Below are 20,713 nucleotides of genomic sequence, written 5' to 3' on the forward strand. Positions count from 1 at the left end.
TTATCGGTGTTTCAGGTAGTTTTCTTTGGTGCTGATTCACGTTCGTTCTTGAGGATCTTTTGGTGTATAAGACGATTTAGATGTTGAATAATCGACTGAGCAAGATATAGAGTTAATCGATGAATCATCATCAACACCAACCCAACGATTTAAACGATGACAAGTCCATCTTCCATCCTGAACCAAGTCGCGACTGAAATGGTGGGCCCCAGATGAGGGCAGCCCGCCCGCCACAACGCAAGGTGACCATTTCTCATACAAACATAATACCGCTATCACCGGTGTGGAGACCCCTCATTCCGAAGATGCCTTTGACCTCCATCTGAGAAGCACAAGCATCAAACGCATGATGATGATGAAGGCGAAGTTTATAGTCGTTGTTGACATTCTCAACATTGAATATACAGAATGTCATGCTGAACCCGTCATAACGACCTCATGTTATTCCCCTCAGCAGCTGCAGGACCATCAACCTTGTCGATACATCCAAGCAGACTAGCAAATTTCACTTCCTCACACGCTGAACCACCATAATCTTCATCGTCAATAACCAGAGCGAAAGTCGGAAATGCTCCTCCACCTGTGGATAGCGGTGCGAACAGTGTACCCCTCCGACCGACCGTAAAGAAACGTAGAGTACCCGTCTGGACCCTCCCTCTCAAACCCCTCAGCAAGACAGCTCGTAAGAAGAAGAAAGCCGCCGATAAGAAACGAGCAAAATTCTACGGCAGCGCTACGCCTAATAGATCAGTATCCATCACTGAGCCTGAGGAGAGGCCGAGAAAGCGAAGATCTGCTATAGCCGCTGAGCAGGTGATACGAGATCATATACAGAATCACCCGAACGGTCCTGGTCAGATCAACGAGGAGGTTCCTATTTTCGGTCAGATCTTGCCGGAAGACCCTCAAGTTGAGATAGAGCAGAGAGAAGACAGACCTAGCAAGAGAAGCTCTGCGATCACAGCCGAGCAAGTGATCAGAGAGCAGGCTGAACGTCGGCTTCAAAGTATACCTTTCCATAATCGAGATCGTACTGGCGAGAGTCAGAATTCGATTGATCCAGTCAACAGACCTCACAGCGGTGACACTGTAACGAGCCAGGACACCCGCAAGGATAAAGGCAAGAAGAAGGATAAGGGTAACAGCAAGCATAAAGATAAAGAGGCGAGAAGTGATAAGAAAGACAAGAAGAAGAAAAAGCAGGATAAGGGTAAACAATTCGAGCGTCAGAACGGCCGTTCGTCGGAATTGGATCCAGATGATCTTGAGGATATGGCAATGCACCAATGTAAGTGCCAAAGATCATCTTCGAATGTATTGTACCCGAACTGACTGTAATAGATATAGATAACCAATCATTGATAACGGGATCGAATGCCCAAAATGCCATTACTATCGACTCCTCGTCGCCTGTACCAGACCCGCCGGTATCAGCAGTCTCGGTAGAAGAAGAGGTAGAAAGGATAGAATACGGTCCGAGACCTCCTAGGTCGACGCACGTCAATCCGAGTGTTCCGGATACTATCTCAGAAGGTGCGCAGCCTCAAGTCGAAGCTGGACCGTCAACACCCCGAGTATACCATGTTCGATATCCCGTTGGTGGGATCACATACGAAGATGATGGAGATGGTGTGTTCGTGGACCCTGATGCGATCATTCCGCTCAATATATGGATTGACTTCTCATTAAGGGACAGAGGTAGCTTGATCAAGAAGATAGAGGTGAGCTTTTGCATCGACATCATGTCCGGGTTCTCAGCTGACATTCTCACCTAGGCTGAAGGCGGAGAGATATCATCGGATCATACCGAAGACGATACGTCCCTTCTGATCCTCGACCCAGGCAGTACCTACCTGTTTGATGCTTACTGTCATCCGTATTGGTTGAGACCTCGTGATCTAGAGAGATATCAGAGACGGAAAGCAAGAAGAGGGCGCATAAGGGAAGAGGAACCATGGCAGAAGAAGGTCCTGTTGAAGGCTTGGTGGATCGATAAATGCCTCGAAGCTAGGAAGTTCCTTGGTCAAGCGGATGATTGGGGTGGATGTAGGGCTGGTGGTCCGCCTCCGGAAGTTCAGGTTAGTACGGAAGAACCGGGAGATGAAGAGGACGAAGCGGATCAAGATGCGGTGGAAGGTGATGACGATGATGCTGGCGCAGAACCTCCAAATCAAGATCAAGTCAATGAGGTGGAGGCGATTGCTCAAGATTCTGAACAAATGGACGTGGACGGCGACGATATCACTCATGCCATATTGGTCGATGATGACCAACCCATTGAGATCGAATCAGCCAATGATATAGAGGTAGAAACACCTGCAAATGATCATACCCCGGCGGATCACAATGAATCTATCGGTCTGGTTGACCCAAACACTGCTCAAAATGTACATGCTGCATCTACACCGTCGGTGGTTTCCGCTCCGGAGTCGAGAAGCGCGTCCCTCCAACCTCTCGACTTGCCAGCCCACGTGTCATCCGACAATCACATCGACAGCGATGCAACCGAGGTCGCTCCATGGGCGAATCAGCCTCAACGTGGCGACGCTGGTCCTTCAAACTCTCATCACGACTTGGAGGAGGACATCGTCATGGCAGAGGAGAAAGTGGAAGAGCCTTCAGACCCTACGACTATGTTTTCAGGCATGAAGTTCTGGGTGGATACGACTTATCCTGATCGTATCACGCTGATCAAACGTATCAAGGTATGTACTGTATATCCCTATCGTACTGGGTTTCAGGTTAACAGGCTGTGTTGTAGGCAGCCGGAGGCGAGTTGGTCACCTCATATTCCGATTCTACGCATGTTTTGATTCACAACTACAAGCACAATCAATGGCACTCCATCGTCGAAAGTCTCACGAAACAGGGTATTTGGTTCCTCGATTTTGCTTGGCTCACCAAGTCTCTCAGTCAAGGAAGAAAGCTGGCAGAAGGTGAATTTGCTGTTTTACATGGCAACCCCATCGAGGCGAATTTAGAAAAGAAACCCGCAACGCAGAGCAAGGTACACTCGACTCACGGCACTTACGAGCCGTTTCTATCATCAGAAGAGCTCAATGGTATCTTTAGAAGAGAAGCAAGAATGCTTAAAAAAGGTGGGACCGTCAAGGCATTGATAGCTTTCCTACTCTCAAAGGTACGTCATCATATCTTTCGTAGTCAGTAGCGAAGACTGACAACGACACCTGAAATCCAGTATGCCACATATTCCGAAGCGCATTGGGGTAATCTTTATGGGGAATGGAAACATAAGAAAGGACGATTCGCATACCTTGCTGTACCGATCAAGAAGAGCAGTCCAGAGAAAGAACAGCAACCTTCTGCTTCTGTAGCAAGTTCGAGACAATCCACACCTATCAAAAGGAAATCGAATGCAAAACAACCTGTTTTATCGAATGAGGAGGTCGCAAGGATTCTGATTGCGGAAACAGTCAATCGTAACGGGAAGAATAATACGGAGTTTGGAGATTATCTTCATGAAAAGGTAAGTACCGTTTCTCAATATTCTCATGGTACTTCGTTCAACTACACCAATGTCTGACGTTGTACTGGAAATCAGCATCCTGTTTATCCAGCCAATACATGGGGTGCATATGTCTCCAACTGGTCCAAGCGAACGGGTCGGTTTGCCAATTTTCAATATTCCCAACTCTCTCCCACGGTAGCCACCAAGCCCCCCGCACCTGCTCGACCCGTCGTCACTCTACCGCCATCAACGCAGAACACAGCCACTCAAGGTGAACTAAGCACTGCAGATCTCGAGCGTATATTTGCGACCGATGTGAAAGACGCGAATTCGAAATCTCAACATAGCATTGGTGTAGAATTGGCGGCCAAGGTGAGTGGAGGGGAATGAAGATGTTACTTGGAATTCCGTTGAAATGGGCTCGATGGTCGTTCGATCGTACAGCACGGGAAATATCACTCCACGACTTGGAGTATACTGTACTCTGAGTGGTGCAGAAGGAGCGGTAGATTCAGCTCTTCTGCCAGCGCCAGCGCTAATGCCCCGCCAAAGGAGGCTGTCGTTTCCGTCGATAGAAGAGGATCTTCCAATTCTGTAACTACGAAAGCTAGTGTTGAATCATCGAATAATTCGGCCAGTCGTCTAAAAGCAGATGATTCGGACGAAGATCCCGATGTGTCGTTGAGCGTCGAAGAGATGGCTAGGATATTCAATGAACGAGAAGAGGAGTTTACCAAGCGGAAGTTGACTTCTATTGAGATTGGTCTGGTGCTGAAGACTGAGGTGAGCATATGATTCAGCAGGAACATATTATCGCGGTAATTCACATTCATGACTTTGCTGATATCGAATGGTAGGTCGGTATCTACGCTCGCGCGACCTGGCGTTTACAATGGACACATTGGTGGAGAAAGGAGAAGGCCTATGCCAATCTTCCCTTGTATCTTCAGAGCACTACAGCTGCTAAAGCATATGCGAATGCCGACTTGCCATTCCGTGGAGCTAAACCCTCCTCAAGTAATGGTGCTACTCCTTCTCGAAGCCAGAGCTCCACTTCCTCGTCACCTACCAAGCGATCTCAGAATCATAATGGTAAAGCTGCTAGATACACCATGGAGGAAGAGAAGGAGATGGCTCAGTATATCTCTCGATACCGTGGATCATACCCCAAGACATCGGGGGAAGCTTGGATAGGGTACGCTGCTATGGTGAGTCGTTTGCTTGACTATTGCCACTGTAGACTAATATTTGATATAGCACCCCGGTCGTACGGCTTCCGCCTACGCTCAACACTACACATCCTATGCATTTCGCATTGACAGCTATGCGCCTCAATCCCAGGACAAGGATAAGGATGGAGATGGAGATACAGTCTTTGGGATAGATATCAACGAACTAATTGAACCCCCCAGTGGGAGTCAATCTAGACCTGTGGAAATTGGGGATGATGATGATGAGGAGGAAGAGACGCCAATATTGGTTGTGGATGATGATGATTAATGAGTCTTTTGAGGAGTTTGATCCTTGTTGTATATGTATGTATCATGTATGTACATAGCCCCTTGTGTGTATTGTACAGCTGCATTGCTCATTGACGTCAGTCAACATAACTTTGGTCATGGTCAATATACTACCCCTTGTCCCCGTTTTCGGCGCTTACGGCTGATGGGCATGATCCGAACGAAATTATAGGTTTGATCAGGTGACAGGCAGTGTGGTTATGGTCTGTCTTCCTTTGATTTTGCTTTGTAGATGTCACCTCCTCCTCCTCGGCGATGTGAGACAGTCATGCAACCGTGTGTAGCTGTAAAGCTTACACTGTGTAGAATCGTATCCCCCATCGCTTTGTCGCCACCCAACAATACTCTAGATGCATATATATTTCATTTGATATTCGAATCACCATTGCATTCTTCAGCTCGCCAATAACATATACCCCATTACATTACGATATACGGGCAGTTGTAGTCCGGTTGCGAGCGGATGTACGGAGTAGAGTATTTATTTACCTGATTTGAACCAATTCCAATTCACCCGGCTAAATCAACCACCAATCCAATTCAACTTCATTTCGACAACCCCTATTGCATCCCCTTCTACATCTCGACAACATTAGTCTTTGCACCAATTATCATCTATCTCATTCCATCATCCTACCTGACAACCTCTTCACCTGGCCAGACGTCAAGCACAAACGCTTGAGACTCACCGTCACCTGTATACCGGAATTATACCAGAACAACCAGAAACGTTTGTAAACAAATTTTGTACTCTGCAGCATCGGATCATTCGTGAGTGTCATTCCTTTCCTTCCTTCTGAACTTCTCCATCACCCAGATAGCGTACATCCCCCACCTCGGAAGGCCGACCATCATTCGATCAATGCCATCGAGCTTGATACACACATGCTGATGCTTCACTTCTCCGCTCGGACCACACAGGATGCTGCAAGGTTCCTCCTCACCCTCACCCAATTCAACGTCTTCACCGACACATAAACAATCTCCAGCCGCGGCGTGGATCCAGCGACTCAATGCTCCCAGATCAACAAGCTTCGATGGGGGTCTTGAGCTCAATTCAAATGGGAATGGTGTATCAGCGCTAGGGTACGGAAGACCGGGACATCAGGAGATGGAAATCATCATGGATGAGAATGGAGCTGGACCATCAACCCCTTCCGCCATCGCTTCGGACCTCAGAAGAGCCACCAGTCTCAGAACGGCAGGTGTCTTCGGTGGAGCTGTGAGAGAAACAGTCAGTTTCGGTGCGGCAGGATCAAATTTGACATCAAGCCCTAATCCAGCAGCAGCGTTGTTCTCACCTCCCCTGGCATCTCGACACCCACTATTCTCCCATCATGCTGTTCAGGCTCCCGCCTCAACCGGGGGTGTCCCCTCCGTCCATTCATCGGACCAAGGTCCCTCTTCACCAGCTTTCATGTCTGATCCTGGACCTTCCGGACCGCCCTCGCCCTCACCCTCTGATCTATCCTCCAGCGCATTCTCTCCCGCTTCTGCCTTCCTATCACACTTCTCTTCCTCGATGTCACTACGCCCACCTCAGAATCTCGCTCCAGACGCTCAAGGCGCAAGGGTCTCAGATTACGTCCTAGGGAAGGTTATAGGAAGAGGTGGATTCTCGACGGTACGCAAAGCTACTCACGTCACCACTGGAGAAGTCTTAGCATGTAAGATTGTAAAGAGGGATGATCTTTCCGATAGATCAGGATCATTGGAGAAATTCGAAGATGAAATTCGAATATGGCAGAGTCTACCTCGACATCCAAGTCTACTACCTTTGGTTGAAATGCACCGCACTCCATTCGCTACTTTCCTTTTCACCCCATATATGTCCGGTGGATCGTTGTTAGATGTATTGCAGAGGGAAGGGGGGTCAGATAAGACCGCTAGAAAATGGTTCCCTGGCGTGGTCAATGCTGTACAAGTACTACATGAAGGTCATGAGGGCTTTGAAGGTGGGATTTTGCACGGGGACTTGAAGTTGGATAACTTCCTGGTAGATCAGACGGGGTCAGTGATGGTAGCTGACTTCTACATGGCTCAGAAGATTCAAGATGGAGATCATCTACAGGAGATGAACCTGACTGTACCACCGCCTTTAGCACCTAGGAACAGTCCATTAGGTAGAAATGCGACGTTACCATCAGGATATCACAGAGGCCCAAGGATGTCTTCTCCACTCCCTGCATCAAAGCATCATCGTCCGAACGAACATCCTTTACCTGAAAATATCACGCCTCACCCGACTCAGCCTTTCCCATCTGCCTCTTTACCGTACGCTCCGCCTGAACTACTCCGCGCTCCACCTGCAGGTCCATCTTTAGCCCAAGACGTATGGGCATTAGGAATTATCCTTCATGCCCTTCTGACTGGCAGGTTACCTTTTGTAGACGCTTTTGACCCCAGATTACAGATGAAGATCTTACGAGGTGCTTGGGAAGAACCCCCCTTCTTGGGTAGAGAGTGGGCGGAGTGTCTACATGGATGTTTGGATGGGAACAAGGAATCTCGCTGGACTGTTAGACGAGTTAAGGAAAGCGACGCGGTGATGGGTTGGGCAGAAGTCAAATCGAGGAGTAAGTCTCGAAGTCGATCTAGAGCTAGGATGGGTATGGGAATCAACGATGGGTATGCCGATACTAGAAGAAGAGATGGGAGTGTCGGGTCCGGACCTGTCTCCATCGGTTCACCATTCGTCAGAGGTCGGGGAAGGAAACACTCGACTGCCTCTTCTGGATCTGCGTCCGCGTCTAGAGACAGGATGTTCCAGCCGACACAGCAACATGACGACCGCCTGGACGTGTTTGCTTCTCGCCCGCCCAATCCTAGCACCAGTAAAAGACGTGATGATCCACGACATCCTCGATCTAGATCTGCAAGCGCCTCAAGATCAAGAAGCAGTGGTAACGACCATCGCCCAATGTTCACGCTTGATGCGCCCGATTTGGTCAGATCACTCGAAGCTGTTGATACCGCTCGTGGCCGGACTGCTCGAAGGGGAGAAACAAACAGCAATAATATAGGGCTCAATATACCTGGTCTTCCATATGCTCGACAATCTGGTGAAATTGCCATCAGCGGCTTACCCATACCTGGTTATTCAGATTCTCGATCACAATCGCGAAGTAGACCAAGAATCACCATCCAACCTCAATCTGCTCCATCCTATCCTACGAATTTCGGCAACTCCCTTTCATCCGCTCCTTCCCCTTACATGCCAATGAATGTGAACGTGAATGCGAACGTCCCGCCCTCACCTAGGGAACTGAGCACTTCAGGATCCACCAGGTCCAGCCATTCACCATCTGTAAATAGGGGTGGCAGAAGCCTGAGCAGATCGAGAGATTCACCCGTGTGGGAGGTATCTCAACAGCCTGAGAGGTATTCGTACGGCCGGGAATTGGATATGGTCCATGAGGAGAAGGGGAGGGTGGTTCATGAGGAGGATCATAGTGCTGATAGAGAACGGGGTAGGACGGGGAGAAGTAGGAGTAGAGGACGGACGGGGAGGGGATATTAGGGTGTTCTGCTTGGAAGAGAGAATATCGCTGGAGTCGTAGAGAAGGACTGAAAGTCCCAATTTGGAAAGATTAGAACCAAATATCAGATGTTCAGCAGTTCGGATCAACCTTGTAATACCATTGTCACAAATTCCATCACATATTGCCTTTATATTTTCATGTCTCAACATGAACATCAAGAACATCAGATTATACTATGTTATGCAACAAGTGTGTATATATATATGTACAACCTCTATCAAACCGCTCGTTTCAGATGTCCGTCAACTTATATGTACTCTGGGCGACCTAGTAGATCGACACGACGTTGGCAGGATCCGAACATACAGTTCACCGTTTATTCGAAAGAATCTCCATATGTTCGAATCATGGCAACATCGTATGTCCATCGCCAGAACGCTTGCTGAATCTCAGACCGAACGCGCGTAGTAACTGCCAAAACTCGTGTGGCACATCGCCCAAAACCCCTTTTCAAGGCATTTCAACCTCTCTTCGTCGCAAAAAGCTTTGAGAATTGCCTGCGATACATGGAGAACAATGGGAAGCAAAAAAGAATCGACGTTGGCATGATTCGAACATGCGAGCCTGACGGCACGGGTTGAAAGTAACTTGGTAGTTCTAGACCCGCCGAATAACCACTATCGCACAACGCCTTGGTTATATATTTACAACTTCGTTGACAAATCTATATAGTGAATTGTTTTTTCTCAACAATACGCGGAAGTCTTCTTCGCCTGCACACGACTTCCACCTGTCCCAAGACCTGACACTCTCAGCACGACAGCACCCAAGTGATGGTGATCGCGTTCTGACCTGGAGAGAAGGGATGATCCCGATTATAGTGTGTCCCTCACCTACTATCCTTCCCCTTGAAATCAACACGTCGAGTGTCGGATGGTTGCCCTTTTGTCCATGGTTGGTCCAGTCATGACCCGAATGATCTTCCGGAAACTGGCGAGCTGTCTGGACTTGAGAGGAAAATGAGACTCGAATTAATCTCGCAGTACCCCAAACCCAGGTCGACCCGAGCCAAAATGACTCAACAGAATACATTCACCCTCAATCACCTTCCCAGAGATACTCCGGATGCCCGAGGCGGGCGATCAATCTTCTTCAAACTTCAGCACAAGAATGGAATTCCGATCCAACGCCAAAGCATGTGACTTACCTCACCTCACCAATGGCTTGTCCGAGATACATAAGACCTCCGAAGGGGCGCTGGGCTCACTGATAATCAATACGAAGACGAATGAGGGAAGGGACGAGAGGGACTAGAAATGGAGGACACCAGATTTTCCGACAAAGATTGAAGTCTGCCGGGATGCTTAGTCGGAGAATGCTCGAATTCCATCAGGGTATGATGATCAAAGTGTCAGAGAGAATTTGAAGAGAGTGTTTGGGAGCTGAAGTCTCTACCGCCTGTGTCTGAATTGCGCATCGAGACGAGCACGGCATAGCCACTTTGATTTGGACACATGGTGGCCCCGAGTCTCAGTCTCTGAGAGCCATAGTTATACTGCACCATAGAACGGTCACTCATTTCCCGTGTTGGGGTTTTCTTACGCATGTAAAATGGGGGTATCAATTGCGAGACATCTGTCGATATCTCAAAAGATGTCGCTCACACACGTCAAGGAGATTTCATGATGCGGTTACATCCTCGTAGTGCATGAGATGTGTTCTTGATCGAAGGCACACATGGAGCTCCAACGATCGAAGAAGTCTAAGCCATGAACAGTCACCTTCTCATTCCCAGATGTCCATGAAACTGTACATCGATATTTCTGATCGGGCCATCAGGCTGTTCGACCCGGACTATGTTGATTTCTCTGTCCTTATGCCTCATCTGAACATACCTCATTGCTTATCAGATCTCTCTGTGTACATCTGCACATCTCTCGACGACCAGGACCCTCGAGCTGTATCTGTGCATTACGGTCTGGCAACCCGGCAATAGCATGGGACAAGCAACAAGATGCCACCACACCACGTGCCACCGAATAAGTAAGTCGCCACCAAGAATTTCGGATCCCGCCAACATAACCGTCATCGTCATTTCTTGTTTCTCGGATTCGGTGTTGGAGTTCTCTAGTCATTCTTCATCTCGAGACTACGACTGGCTCAGCATCGTTAAGAAACAAAATGAGGACGAACGGGAGGATAGCTCAGTGAGTTCGTTCCTTCAACGGACTATGCTGGTAAGTCACATCACTAATCGTTTACCCTCATAGATCCCTACTTCGACGGTCTCTCGTCTCCTCACCTATCCGACCCTACCTCGGCCCTCGACTACCCCCCTCGACACTCCGCCCCACCCCTCAGATTCGCCTCTACTCCCAAATCATCCGTCGCGGGCCATCCTCCTCCTCCACACCAGGCCATCCATCCAATACAGAATACTCCGACTCAACAGTCTATGCCCTCTCTTACATCTCTCGCGTCATCCGGTATATCCTATACGGTATCCTAACCCTCGGAGGAGTCTCACTAGCCACCTTCGAGGGATTGCACCTGTACGTCGAGAAAGTATGTATCGCCTCTCCCTCTCGGGACGGATTCGATGATCCCTATGGATGGGTGGGGGAGAACGTAGGCTGGACAGGAGGGTTGAAGGGAGGGACAGATCCGCGACTGGGTCAGAAGGCCAGACATGCCTTGAGGGGAGCTTGGATATGTCAGGAATGGGGTGCGGGCGGATCGGCCTCCTCCACTTTATCAAAATCCAACTCGTTCCATCCTGATTATGTCGCTGTGAAGGGGATGATCGGCACGAGCGCTCAGGAGGAGGGCAGACAGACGATAGATAGGGGGTATGAACTGGCTGAAGAATTCATAAATCTAGCTATCAACGAAGCTAGGAAGAGAGGATTGGTCTTCCCTCCGAATCTCACTTCTTCTTCCTCTACGTCCAACCTCCCACCTAAAGATCATGAAAATACTCATGGGGTGCCTCAAGGTGATCCGGCGGTACTGGATCTACTGTTACTCAAAGCTGGGATACTGGAACGGATCAATACGACCGACTCGTTGTTACATGCCAAAGATCTGTATCAACAGGTATTGAGTTCTATGAATCATGCGCAAGACGAACAGCACTTGCACAATCAAGCTCGGATAATGAGGTTGGCAGGGAAGATAGGTGATCTGTCAGCCAGGACGGGTTATGCAGATAATGCGTTGAGGTGGTGGGGATGGGGACTGGAGAAAGCTGGTATCAACATGGACAGGGGAAACTCGACGATCAGTGAGGTGGTGAAAGAGGTGAAAGAGGAAAGTAAGAGTTGGTTTGGATTCGGTGGATCGAAGAAGCCTCAACTCCAACCCGAAGCATCACCTGTCAATCTACCTCCATCATCGACTACTGAATTGACCCCAGCAATACTTCGAGCATCCATCTCACTCCTCGTCTCGGCTTCAGCACATCTCGCTACGACATCTTCCCTCATTTCAGCATCATCCCTTCAATCTCAGGCATTATCGCTCATCCCTTCTGTATCACCTACTACCACTTCACCCGAAGCATCACTCCATGCTACATGGCTACAACAGCGCACAGCTCTACTGAAGCTATATCAAGCTTCGATTCTTCATGCTCAACATCTGAAGTCCACATCTGACGGCCCACTCAAGCTTATCACGGAATCGCAAAGCCTTTCCGAACAAGTCATCTCAACATTACCTGCTATCCCCACACCGAAATCCTCTGCTCTGGTTGGCCCAGCCAAATTACTCAGGAGAGATGCGTTGTTGACAGGTGCAGAAGCGTCCTACACGCGCGGAGTATTCTTAGAAAGATCATCACCCACATTATCAGGAGAAGACAAGGCACATACACTGGAACAAGCCATTGAATGTTTTGAGCGAGCCATGGCGCTGAATGTGCTGGAGAGCGGGGTCGAGAAGAAGGGAGAGGACGAGCTGGGTCAGGGGGAAGATTGGAATAAATACTGGAGGGGCTATGTGAGAGTGAAGGGGAAATTGGGCGGGTTAGTTGAACCGCCCGCAAAAGCTGCGTAGGTTGGAAGGACGATAGGGTATATTCATCTGTTATATGTAGCATGTATACTATCTCCTGAACAGTTAGCAAATACATGTGCAGCTCAATGAGGTGTTGCTGCAGGACAGAATTGTTGAAAGAGGAGATCAACCACTCGTGGTACATGCGAGGAAGTTGACAGCTTGTTAACGGTAGCGAAACAATGTTAGTTGAATCATGTAAATGGGTCAGAAAGGGGACTGTCACTGTTGATACGATGCCCCATTAGGTGAAATCGTCCAGTGAATATGTAATCTCGTCCAGACCAGGTGAGACGAGTGATCTCCCTATGAGCGTATGTTACCAACGCTAACATCAGATCCGAGCAGACGATGGTGATGATGAGGTCGTGCTGTGTGCGAAAAGAGATCAATCCAATCTCAATCCGCCGAACAATTCAGCTCAACATCATATTATCGTATCCACTTGGTCCCTCCAAATATGTTCATTCCAGCTCTTAACTGTCCCCTTGTGAGCACAAATGGATAGGTGGGGTGGTGTCATGCAGTATGTTCATACATCATCCCCTATCTGATCTAGATCCACCGATCCAACCGAACCCAAAGACTTCTAATAAACCATCATTTCTTTCGATTTAGATTTATGCGGAGGCCTTGGACTCTCGGATAGCCTTGGCGGAACCTTGAGCAGCGAATCGGGCGTTTCTCCTGAACTGTGTAAGGGTAAACAACATGGATCAGCGCCAGGTGTCCATCATTGGTAATTGGGGGTATCGAGGACGACCCTATCCACCGTCCCTCCCTCCTCGTGAAGCTCCATTACGATCGTCTCACGACATCCCTCTGTGCCGTTTCTTCGAGACATCCAGATTCAATCCCCCGGACAACCTTTATCCTTCCATCGATATACCAAGTACTGATCGACCGTCCTTCTCCTTGACCATAGTCCAGCTTCCATCCCTCGAATCCACCTTGCAGTCCAATCCTCATGCCCCTTCTCAAATAATCCAAGGCCTCCATCCACCCTTCACTTGATCCTCCATACTGTTCCGCATGATCCCCATATCCACATCCAAATCCGATATCCGACAGATCCAGCGAACATAAACTAACCTTAGGGTCAACACCTTTAAGAGACTTGTACTTTACGGTTTGTTGCCTCTTGATACCGTTCTTGTGGGCTATACGAGCACAACGACAAGGTAAATCAGCACTCTGAGACGTTTAGGAAACAAGATATCCATTTTCGAACACGGGGAAGAAGATGATCTCGTTTTCAGAGCATGTTTTGACCCCTTCTATAGCTGAAATCCGACTCACCCTTTTTATTTTGGTTGTGAGCGGTGTGGTTCTTAGACTTGGCCATATTGTCACGTGCTTCTTTGGTGGTGTTTGAAGGCTGAGAAAGAGAGGGAAGAGGAGGGAGATGATGACGATGAAGATACTTTTGATAGCGACGACGAGTGGTAGCAGTAGCAGTAGCAGAACCAGTAGCAGCAGTATGCAGTATCCGGTCCCAGCCAAGCAGTCCTCACCATAGCGAATTGTGCGAAAGTGCCACGTGCGCTGTTCCTGGGTAGAAAGGAGATGGATAAAAGTGGCATTGGCGAAAGTGGGGTGTTATCGCCGAATTTGCGAAAATAAACGCCGATCTGCTCGATTGAACGGTTGGGTCAATCTTGCTTAAAAATGTGCAGTATATACGTATGTATGATAACCACGTGGTCTCATTGGTTTGCTTAGTGTTTGCTTGAGCGATCTGACAGGATTCATCAGATTTTGAGCAAGCTCTACGTAACAATTGACTGTTCCAATCTTCAGTCGTACTTGTTGGATGTAACATGACATGACACAAAGACAAAGATATATCGCAATGCCAATCATACATACACAATCTCGATTATCGTAAAGAAACTCATATTGCCCCAAGTCAACTTTTGATATTCTGCTCTTGAATCCATGGCTGAAAGGTCTAGCAAGACGCGCTAATTACAGTAAAACCAATGATCATGTCCGTAGCATTGCATCAAAGGATTAATCATATAAACGTATAAATGAACCGAAAAGAGTAAAAACATTGTCCGTTATAGCAATAGCGAAACACCCATCGAGGGGCTATATGAGTCTAAAGTTGTCTAGGCGAAAAGAGCAGCGAGACCTACAACACCAACGAGGGTGGCGAAGATGCCGGTGGTCTTTACGGGGGAAGCACCGGAGTTGGCGGATGTGGTGGTTGAGTTGGACTATGGTTCATTTCAATGAATCAGCATATATATCTCTTTGGGATGATTTGCAAACCAAGTAGACGATTGACATAGCAGTATTTGGAGTGGTTTGAGGGATGGAGGGGTTGTGTGTAGACAATCGCACTCACCGAGTTAGGGATGTTTCCACCAGTGGCAGCAGCGTCGGTGCTGGTCACAGTAACCGCCGAAGAGGTCTGACTGAGAGTAGTAGGCATGGTTCCAGTACTGGTCGAAGAGGCTGACGAAGAGGACGATGAAGAAGATGAAGAGGAAGAGGAAGAAGATCCACCAGAAGTGATATTAAATTGGTTTGATTGAGCCAAGATGGCAGCGTTGTTCTTCTCAGAAGTGACAAAGTTGATTTGGAACGCGACTCCCTCTGGCCAGTTACCATTGGGGAAAGTCACAGTGGCGGTGTTGACGATGTCGGAGGATCCGGTCGATTGGTTTGAGATGAGGGTCACGGGTGAATCGGTGAGGTATCCTGCCTGTGGTGTGGAGTGTTGAAGTCAGCAATGAATTTCAGCCATAGTAATAGATAAGATGTATGTCTATGATTTGTCGATCATGTACATGGCAAGAAGTACATATGGGACGACACCCCATCACACCGAGATGGGTCCAAGTTGACGTGATATCCCAGAAACTCACCTGGTTTACAAGCTGCACAACAAAGCTCTCTGGATCGGTGGAAACAGCCTTCCAAGAGATGGTCTGCGAGCTGGTACCAGATTGCCAGACGGTATCTCTGTCGGGAGATTCAATGGTGATGGCGCCGGCAAGGGCGAGGGCAGAGAGAGCAGCGAGGGTGAGCTTGTACATTGTTGATGTGTGTGGGTGATTGGTTGGTTGGTTGTGAGGTAAATGTAAAGAATGTAATAGTCTTGTTGGTGCTTGTTATATATATTGAGTCGCAAGATGTAAACGAAAAGGAAAGGATAGAATCGGATATTGGAAAGTAGAGTAGAGTAGAACAAAGGTTATTGAATAGGATAGGATGGATGTGAGAAGATTACTTTTCGAATAGAGCGTCAACACAGCCTCAATTGGTGGATCTCCCTGGTTGCTCGTTCGTTCGGACCTAGTTCCTATTGCATCAGCATCCATCACCCCATCACCTACATCACTCGGTCAAGATCAAAACACCCTTAAGAAAACAACAACAAACAAAACAAGACACAACACACAAACACGCGCCCTGTTCACCCGCCCAGTTCACCCACTCGCACTCAGCAGACAGACGCGTCCCTCCTTTTTTACCTTTTCATGTGCCTTTATACAAATCATAACCCTGAGATAGGGAAAACAGAGAGACTCGCACGGATCTTTTCGGATTTCAGCTACAATGGATGGATGAGTCTACCCGATGAAACTGGAATGTATATCCATAATGGTGTGGCGTCTGTATGCTTATGCTTATAGGATACAACCGAGGTGAGAGGTCAAGCATAGCTTTGAGGGTGTATGTGTTCGTGGGAGAGTTGTCTACATAGCTTGGAGGGTTCATGGGGTCCCGTGTCATTCATGTTCACAGATACGAGGAAATCTCAATAGCTGCAGATTCGATAGCAGATGAGCAAGAGCGTGATCGCGTGGTTGAACGGAGTACCCCCCGGTGATGAGAATGGGGCTGTGAGGCGACATACAACCTGGCACTGTGCTCTGACCCGGTGGTCATGAGACATCAGGCGAGGACAACACCGGACGAGTCGATGAAACCACCTGACGAAATTGTGTACATCTTTCAACCTCGTTAGGAACCGTCTCAGATGAATTGAAAATTCGACCAAGTACAGGTATTTGAACTCATCATGCAAACATGTGATCAATACACCATCTGTCCCATTCATTACATCCAATGCATGATGAGCATCCATGTCTGATTTACTTTATTTCCCAAGATCCACCCCTCAGGCCACCAAAACCTTTCTAAACAATCTTGGATCTAAGCCTTGTTAACGAACTCGACACCCTTCTTGATGTTCTTGGCGAGGCTATTATCCAATTGCAAGACACAAATCAGCCTCATATTCCGTCGTACATCTTGTGGTGTACAAGGAAAGGTGAACACCACTCACTCAGGAAGACAAGCCTTGAGCAACTCTTGCTCCTCAGCAGAAAGTTCACCAACAGGGTTGATCTTCTTGACACCCTCGGGACCAAGTTCGACGTTGGAAGCAAAGTATTCGACACCCTCTGATTCGTACAATGGCGATTTGACGAAAGTGGGTTCGACCACACCGGATTCACCGTTGAGGGCTCGGATGAGCGAGTTGGTGAATCGAGCACCGGCTGTTGCATGACCCATACATGATCAGCATCATCTCACCAACATAGATCAAGATCTGATATGGGAGAATGAAGGACTCACCGAAACCCATAGAAAGGGTGGCGGAACCAGTACCGGCCTTAGCCTTTACGACCTCTATCAATCAACAATTGTATCAGCTTACATCGCTTCCTTGGGGAAAAGGAAAAGCCAAACCCACCATCACCACCAAATTGGATTCGGTTGACCAAAGCCTTGTAAGTCTCACCAGAGACATCTTTACCTTGGGCGGTTTGAGACAAGAGAGGAACAATGGTAGCACCAGAGTGACCACCTACAACGGTGACTTCGATGTCCTTGGGGTCGGCACCCTTGATCTCACCGAGGAATCGGGATGATCGGACGACATCGAGGGTGGTGATACCGAAGATTCTGTGGGAAAAAAGGTCGGATGGCAAGGATTGAGTATTTATCGCATGGCAATCGACCAAGTATAGTGTTATGAAAGTGCGTGGTGGCAGAAAAGGAGAATCAAGAAACGTCTCAACCAGTTAGCAACGGCTTGCCTTTATGCTCAAGAAGAAAGGTGACGCACCTCTTGGGGTCGAAGACACCCTTCTTCTTGTAAACCTCAGCCCAGATGGGGACGGTGGAGTTAACAGGGTTAGCAATGATACCGATGAAAGCCTTGGGGCAGTATTCGGCACAAGCCTCGGCGAGATCTCTGACGATGGAGGCGTTGGTGTTCTGTGATGAGTGGACAGATCAGCTCAACCGTTTCATGTCGTTCATTCGGTAGACAGCTAAACCCGGGTGATATATTACTCACGAAGAGATCATCTCGGCTAAAGCAGGAAATTGCACGTCAACATGACAAGACCCCTTGGCATACACAGGATGTAATGAAGATCAGATGACTCACGTCATACCGGGTTTTCGGGGTACACCAGCGGGGATGATAACGACCTCAGCGCCGGTAAGGGCAGCTTTGATGCTGAGTTGTGCAATGAGGAGTCAGCTGTAATTCTTAAAAACACCAGCAATTGTCAAGCCCGCAGCGAGACCCTCTGCTCTGATCGGAGACAAATTCTCCCCAATGTCGCTAGTAAGGTTCTGATACACCGAGTACCTGTAATAAACCGACTCACTCATCCTTCTCGAAACCCTTCACCTCGGAGTGAGTGTTAACGTGCGAGATATCGGCAGCGACACCGGGAGCACCTCTGATATCGTACAATCTAAGTCCGGTAACGAGGGGGTCGGTCTTGAGGAGGAGGGACATGGGTTGACCGATACCACCTATACGATACATTAGCACAAGTCAAGGAAACACAGTACAATCCGGTGCACATGGCTGTAGCAAGATTGTGCCAATAGGAGCGAGGTTGACACGACGACATGAAAACCAAAAACCCACCAGCAGCACCGAGAACAGCGACTTGCTTGTTGGCCCTGGCGGAGGAAGCGAATCCCCTTGCGAGGGTGGAAGTGGATCTGGCGACTGATCGGGAGAACATGGTGGCTTTTTGGGTGGTTTTACTACTGGGAAGTAAGCTTGAGAATGAGATATGAAAAGATGGACTGTTGATGAAAGATGACTGGTCGGTGACGAGTGGTAGGTAACAGGTCGATTGTTGGGGATGAGTGGAGGAGCACTCTACTTCGTAGTATCCTAAGTATCGGTTCATTCGGTCCTATATATCCTATGTTATATCCTAACCCGCCAAAGGTTATTACCGGAATTCACCGCGGCCGTGGCATCCTCATTGGTTACAACTACTACGTATCTCATGTCTTGCAGCCCAGTCAAACCCATATGTTATCATCTCATATGCATACGAGTACAAACAGATCTTATTCAATTGGAAGATCAACGTTCTGACAGAGAAAGATAAGAAAAAGGAACCCTTAACCGACTAAACCCCGCGACAGAATTGAAGCTACATCATCATCACTACGCCTTCCTGCTCGACACCTTCACACCGCGTATGTTCACATGACGAGCTATTTATTCAGTAGCCATCTCGAGCTTCATCTTGGCAATGGCCAGAGCTGGGTTAAGTCCCTTGGGACATGTTCGGGAGCACTATGACATGGCATTAAGAGTATTAGCAATGATGTTCAATAGCAGTCGTCGGTTATGACGTTCAGCACATAAAAATCCAACTCACGTTGAAAATGGTGTGACATCGGTACAAGGACATAGTGTTTTGCATCTTCTCTTTTCTCTCGGCACCGTATGAGTCCTAAACACATAACACAGGGGGAGTCAGCCGCAGCGCACGGCAATGATAATACCAAAAGCATCCTTTGATGACAAAGTGGTTACTCACTCGGGAGTCAGCCATCCATCGGTAAGCTTGCATCAAAACAGCTGGACCCAAGTATTGATCTTGGTTCCACCAGTACTAAAATGATCACACAGACATTAGCTTGATTCCTTTAAGTGATTCATGGTTGTCAAGGATTCAAAATGATGGCGAAGGGTTAAATTTCACTTACAGAAGGACAGGAGGTCGAACAACAAGCACACAAAATACATTCATACATTCCATCGAGCTTCTTTCGGTCCTCTTGAGTTTGCAAGAATTCACCTTGAGCAGGTGGGTTATCGTTCTTGAGGAAAGGTTCAATGGATTTGTATTGTTTGCTATAATGACATAAAACATCAGTGTCTCGTTCTAGTATCAGGTATGAGTCGTTCTAAAAGGGGATGACTCACTAGAAGAGTGTAAGATCGGGTACAAGATCCTTGACGATGTACACTATTATTCGATCATCCGACGTCAGCTGAATGCTCCGACATACAAAACCCAGTTGAGAAAGGTCGCCAAGTTGGAGTTGAAGTGGAGTGAGACTCACTGTGAGGTAATGGGTAAACCTTCGAGGGCTTCTTGACATCCTTGTCGATTCTACAGAGACACGCCAAGGTATTCACACCGTCGATGTTCATCGCGCAAGACCCACAGATACCTTCTCTGCATGATCGTCGGAAAGTCAAAGTTGGATCGAGTTCGTTCTTGATCTTGATCTACGCGAGAGGACATATTTTAGTGGACGTCCTCACTTCGCTTGTGCTCGATGTAAGAAGGGATGGCAAAAAGTACACGTATCCTGATCATACAGGGAAGATGAGGAATCAGAGAAAGACACTTACCAAAGCATCCAACATCATAGGTCCACATTGTGAAAGATCAACCTTATAAGATTGTAACTTTGGCTTCTCAGATGGTGTGTCTGGGTTCTATATCATTCACATCTCATCAGTTATTAAGTTCCATATTCGATGCACTCTCAAGTACTCTCGCCATGTCCAGATCGCCGCCCACTTCACTGAAACAGAGGGACTCACCCATCGGTAGATCTTGAATTCCTTGGTCTGCTCAGGCTTAGTCTCAGAAGGAGTGGCCAAGGCAGCTCTCGAGGAGGCGTGGAAGGATCGAGCTCCGATCGATACTCTAGATGAAGAGGGTATAGCTCTGAGAGCGGAGGAGGCAGTGGAAGGCTTGAACATTTTAGTGAGGGTAATGGCGATGGCGATGAGTGGTGAGTTGATTGATGCTGGGACGTTAAGATCGTGAGGATGAGTTCAAGTCAAGGTGTCTACCTATCCTAAGCCTATGCTAAATGATTTGTGGAGATGTAAAGAAGAGGGATGAAAGAAGGAAATGGTATATAGTGTCGATGCAAGT

The 20,713-nt window shown here is 48.0% G+C and overlaps 7 protein-coding genes across 7 annotated transcripts; 3 read left to right on the forward strand and 4 right to left on the reverse strand.

Annotated features, from left to right (window-relative positions):
• Positions 1-438: 438 nt before the first annotated feature.
• Positions 439-4,969, forward strand: I302_108946 (uncharacterized protein; the record flags this gene model as incomplete). The annotated part of the gene is made up of 10 exons (XM_019194673.1): positions 439-476; positions 555-1,288; positions 1,342-1,721; positions 1,776-2,705; positions 2,762-3,139; positions 3,200-3,487; positions 3,563-3,841; positions 3,914-4,252; positions 4,327-4,677; positions 4,727-4,969. 10 exons carry the CDS (start codon positions 439-441, stop codon positions 4,967-4,969), a joined length of 3,960 nt encoding a protein of 1,319 aa, XP_019043509.1.
• A 942-nt stretch (positions 4,970-5,911) lies between these two features.
• Positions 5,912-8,509, forward strand: I302_108947 (uncharacterized protein; the record flags this gene model as incomplete). The annotated part of the gene is made up of 1 exon (XM_019194674.1): positions 5,912-8,509. One exon carries the CDS (start codon positions 5,912-5,914, stop codon positions 8,507-8,509), a length of 2,598 nt encoding a protein of 865 aa, XP_019043510.1.
• A 2,143-nt stretch (positions 8,510-10,652) lies between these two features.
• On the forward strand, positions 10,653-12,527 carry I302_108948 (uncharacterized protein; the record flags this gene model as incomplete). Its single annotated transcript, XM_019194675.1, has 2 exons — positions 10,653-10,678; positions 10,742-12,527. 2 exons carry the CDS (start codon positions 10,653-10,655, stop codon positions 12,525-12,527), a joined length of 1,812 nt encoding a protein of 603 aa, XP_019043511.1.
• Positions 12,528-13,147: 620 nt separating this feature from the next.
• Positions 13,148-13,872, reverse strand: I302_108949 (60S ribosomal eL29 domain-containing protein; the record flags this gene model as incomplete). Its single annotated transcript, XM_019194676.1, has 3 exons — positions 13,148-13,219; positions 13,341-13,687; positions 13,827-13,872. The coding sequence occupies 3 exons, from the start codon at positions 13,870-13,872 to the stop codon at positions 13,148-13,150; spliced, it is 465 nt and encodes a 154-aa protein (XP_019043512.1).
• Positions 13,873-14,641: 769 nt separating this feature from the next.
• On the reverse strand, positions 14,642-15,574 carry I302_108950 (uncharacterized protein; the record flags this gene model as incomplete). Its single annotated transcript, XM_019194677.1, has 3 exons — positions 14,642-14,749; positions 14,881-15,240; positions 15,404-15,574. 3 exons carry the CDS (start codon positions 15,572-15,574, stop codon positions 14,642-14,644), a joined length of 639 nt encoding a protein of 212 aa, XP_019043513.1.
• Positions 15,575-16,697: 1,123 nt separating this feature from the next.
• I302_108951 (malate dehydrogenase, NAD-dependent) lies at positions 16,698-18,538 on the reverse strand (the record flags this gene model as incomplete). The annotated part of the gene is made up of 9 exons (XM_019194678.1): positions 16,698-16,746; positions 16,831-17,044; positions 17,124-17,177; positions 17,242-17,453; positions 17,617-17,768; positions 17,851-17,866; positions 17,944-18,015; positions 18,170-18,320; positions 18,439-18,538. 9 exons carry the CDS (start codon positions 18,536-18,538, stop codon positions 16,698-16,700), a joined length of 1,020 nt encoding a protein of 339 aa, XP_019043514.1.
• A 491-nt stretch (positions 18,539-19,029) lies between these two features.
• On the reverse strand, positions 19,030-20,535 carry I302_108952 (succinate dehydrogenase [ubiquinone] iron-sulfur subunit, mitochondrial; the record flags this gene model as incomplete). Its single annotated transcript, XM_019194679.1, has 8 exons — positions 19,030-19,107; positions 19,193-19,267; positions 19,355-19,429; positions 19,524-19,671; positions 19,744-19,786; positions 19,884-20,052; positions 20,179-20,265; positions 20,374-20,535. The coding sequence occupies 8 exons, from the start codon at positions 20,533-20,535 to the stop codon at positions 19,030-19,032; spliced, it is 837 nt and encodes a 278-aa protein (XP_019043515.1).
• Between the last annotated feature and the right edge of the window lie 178 nt (positions 20,536-20,713).

The sequence above is a fragment of the Kwoniella bestiolae genome, chromosome 8, assembly GCF_000512585.2.
Source record: "Kwoniella bestiolae CBS 10118 chromosome 8, complete sequence".
Classification (NCBI taxonomy): domain Eukaryota; kingdom Fungi; phylum Basidiomycota; class Tremellomycetes; order Tremellales; family Cryptococcaceae; genus Kwoniella; species Kwoniella bestiolae.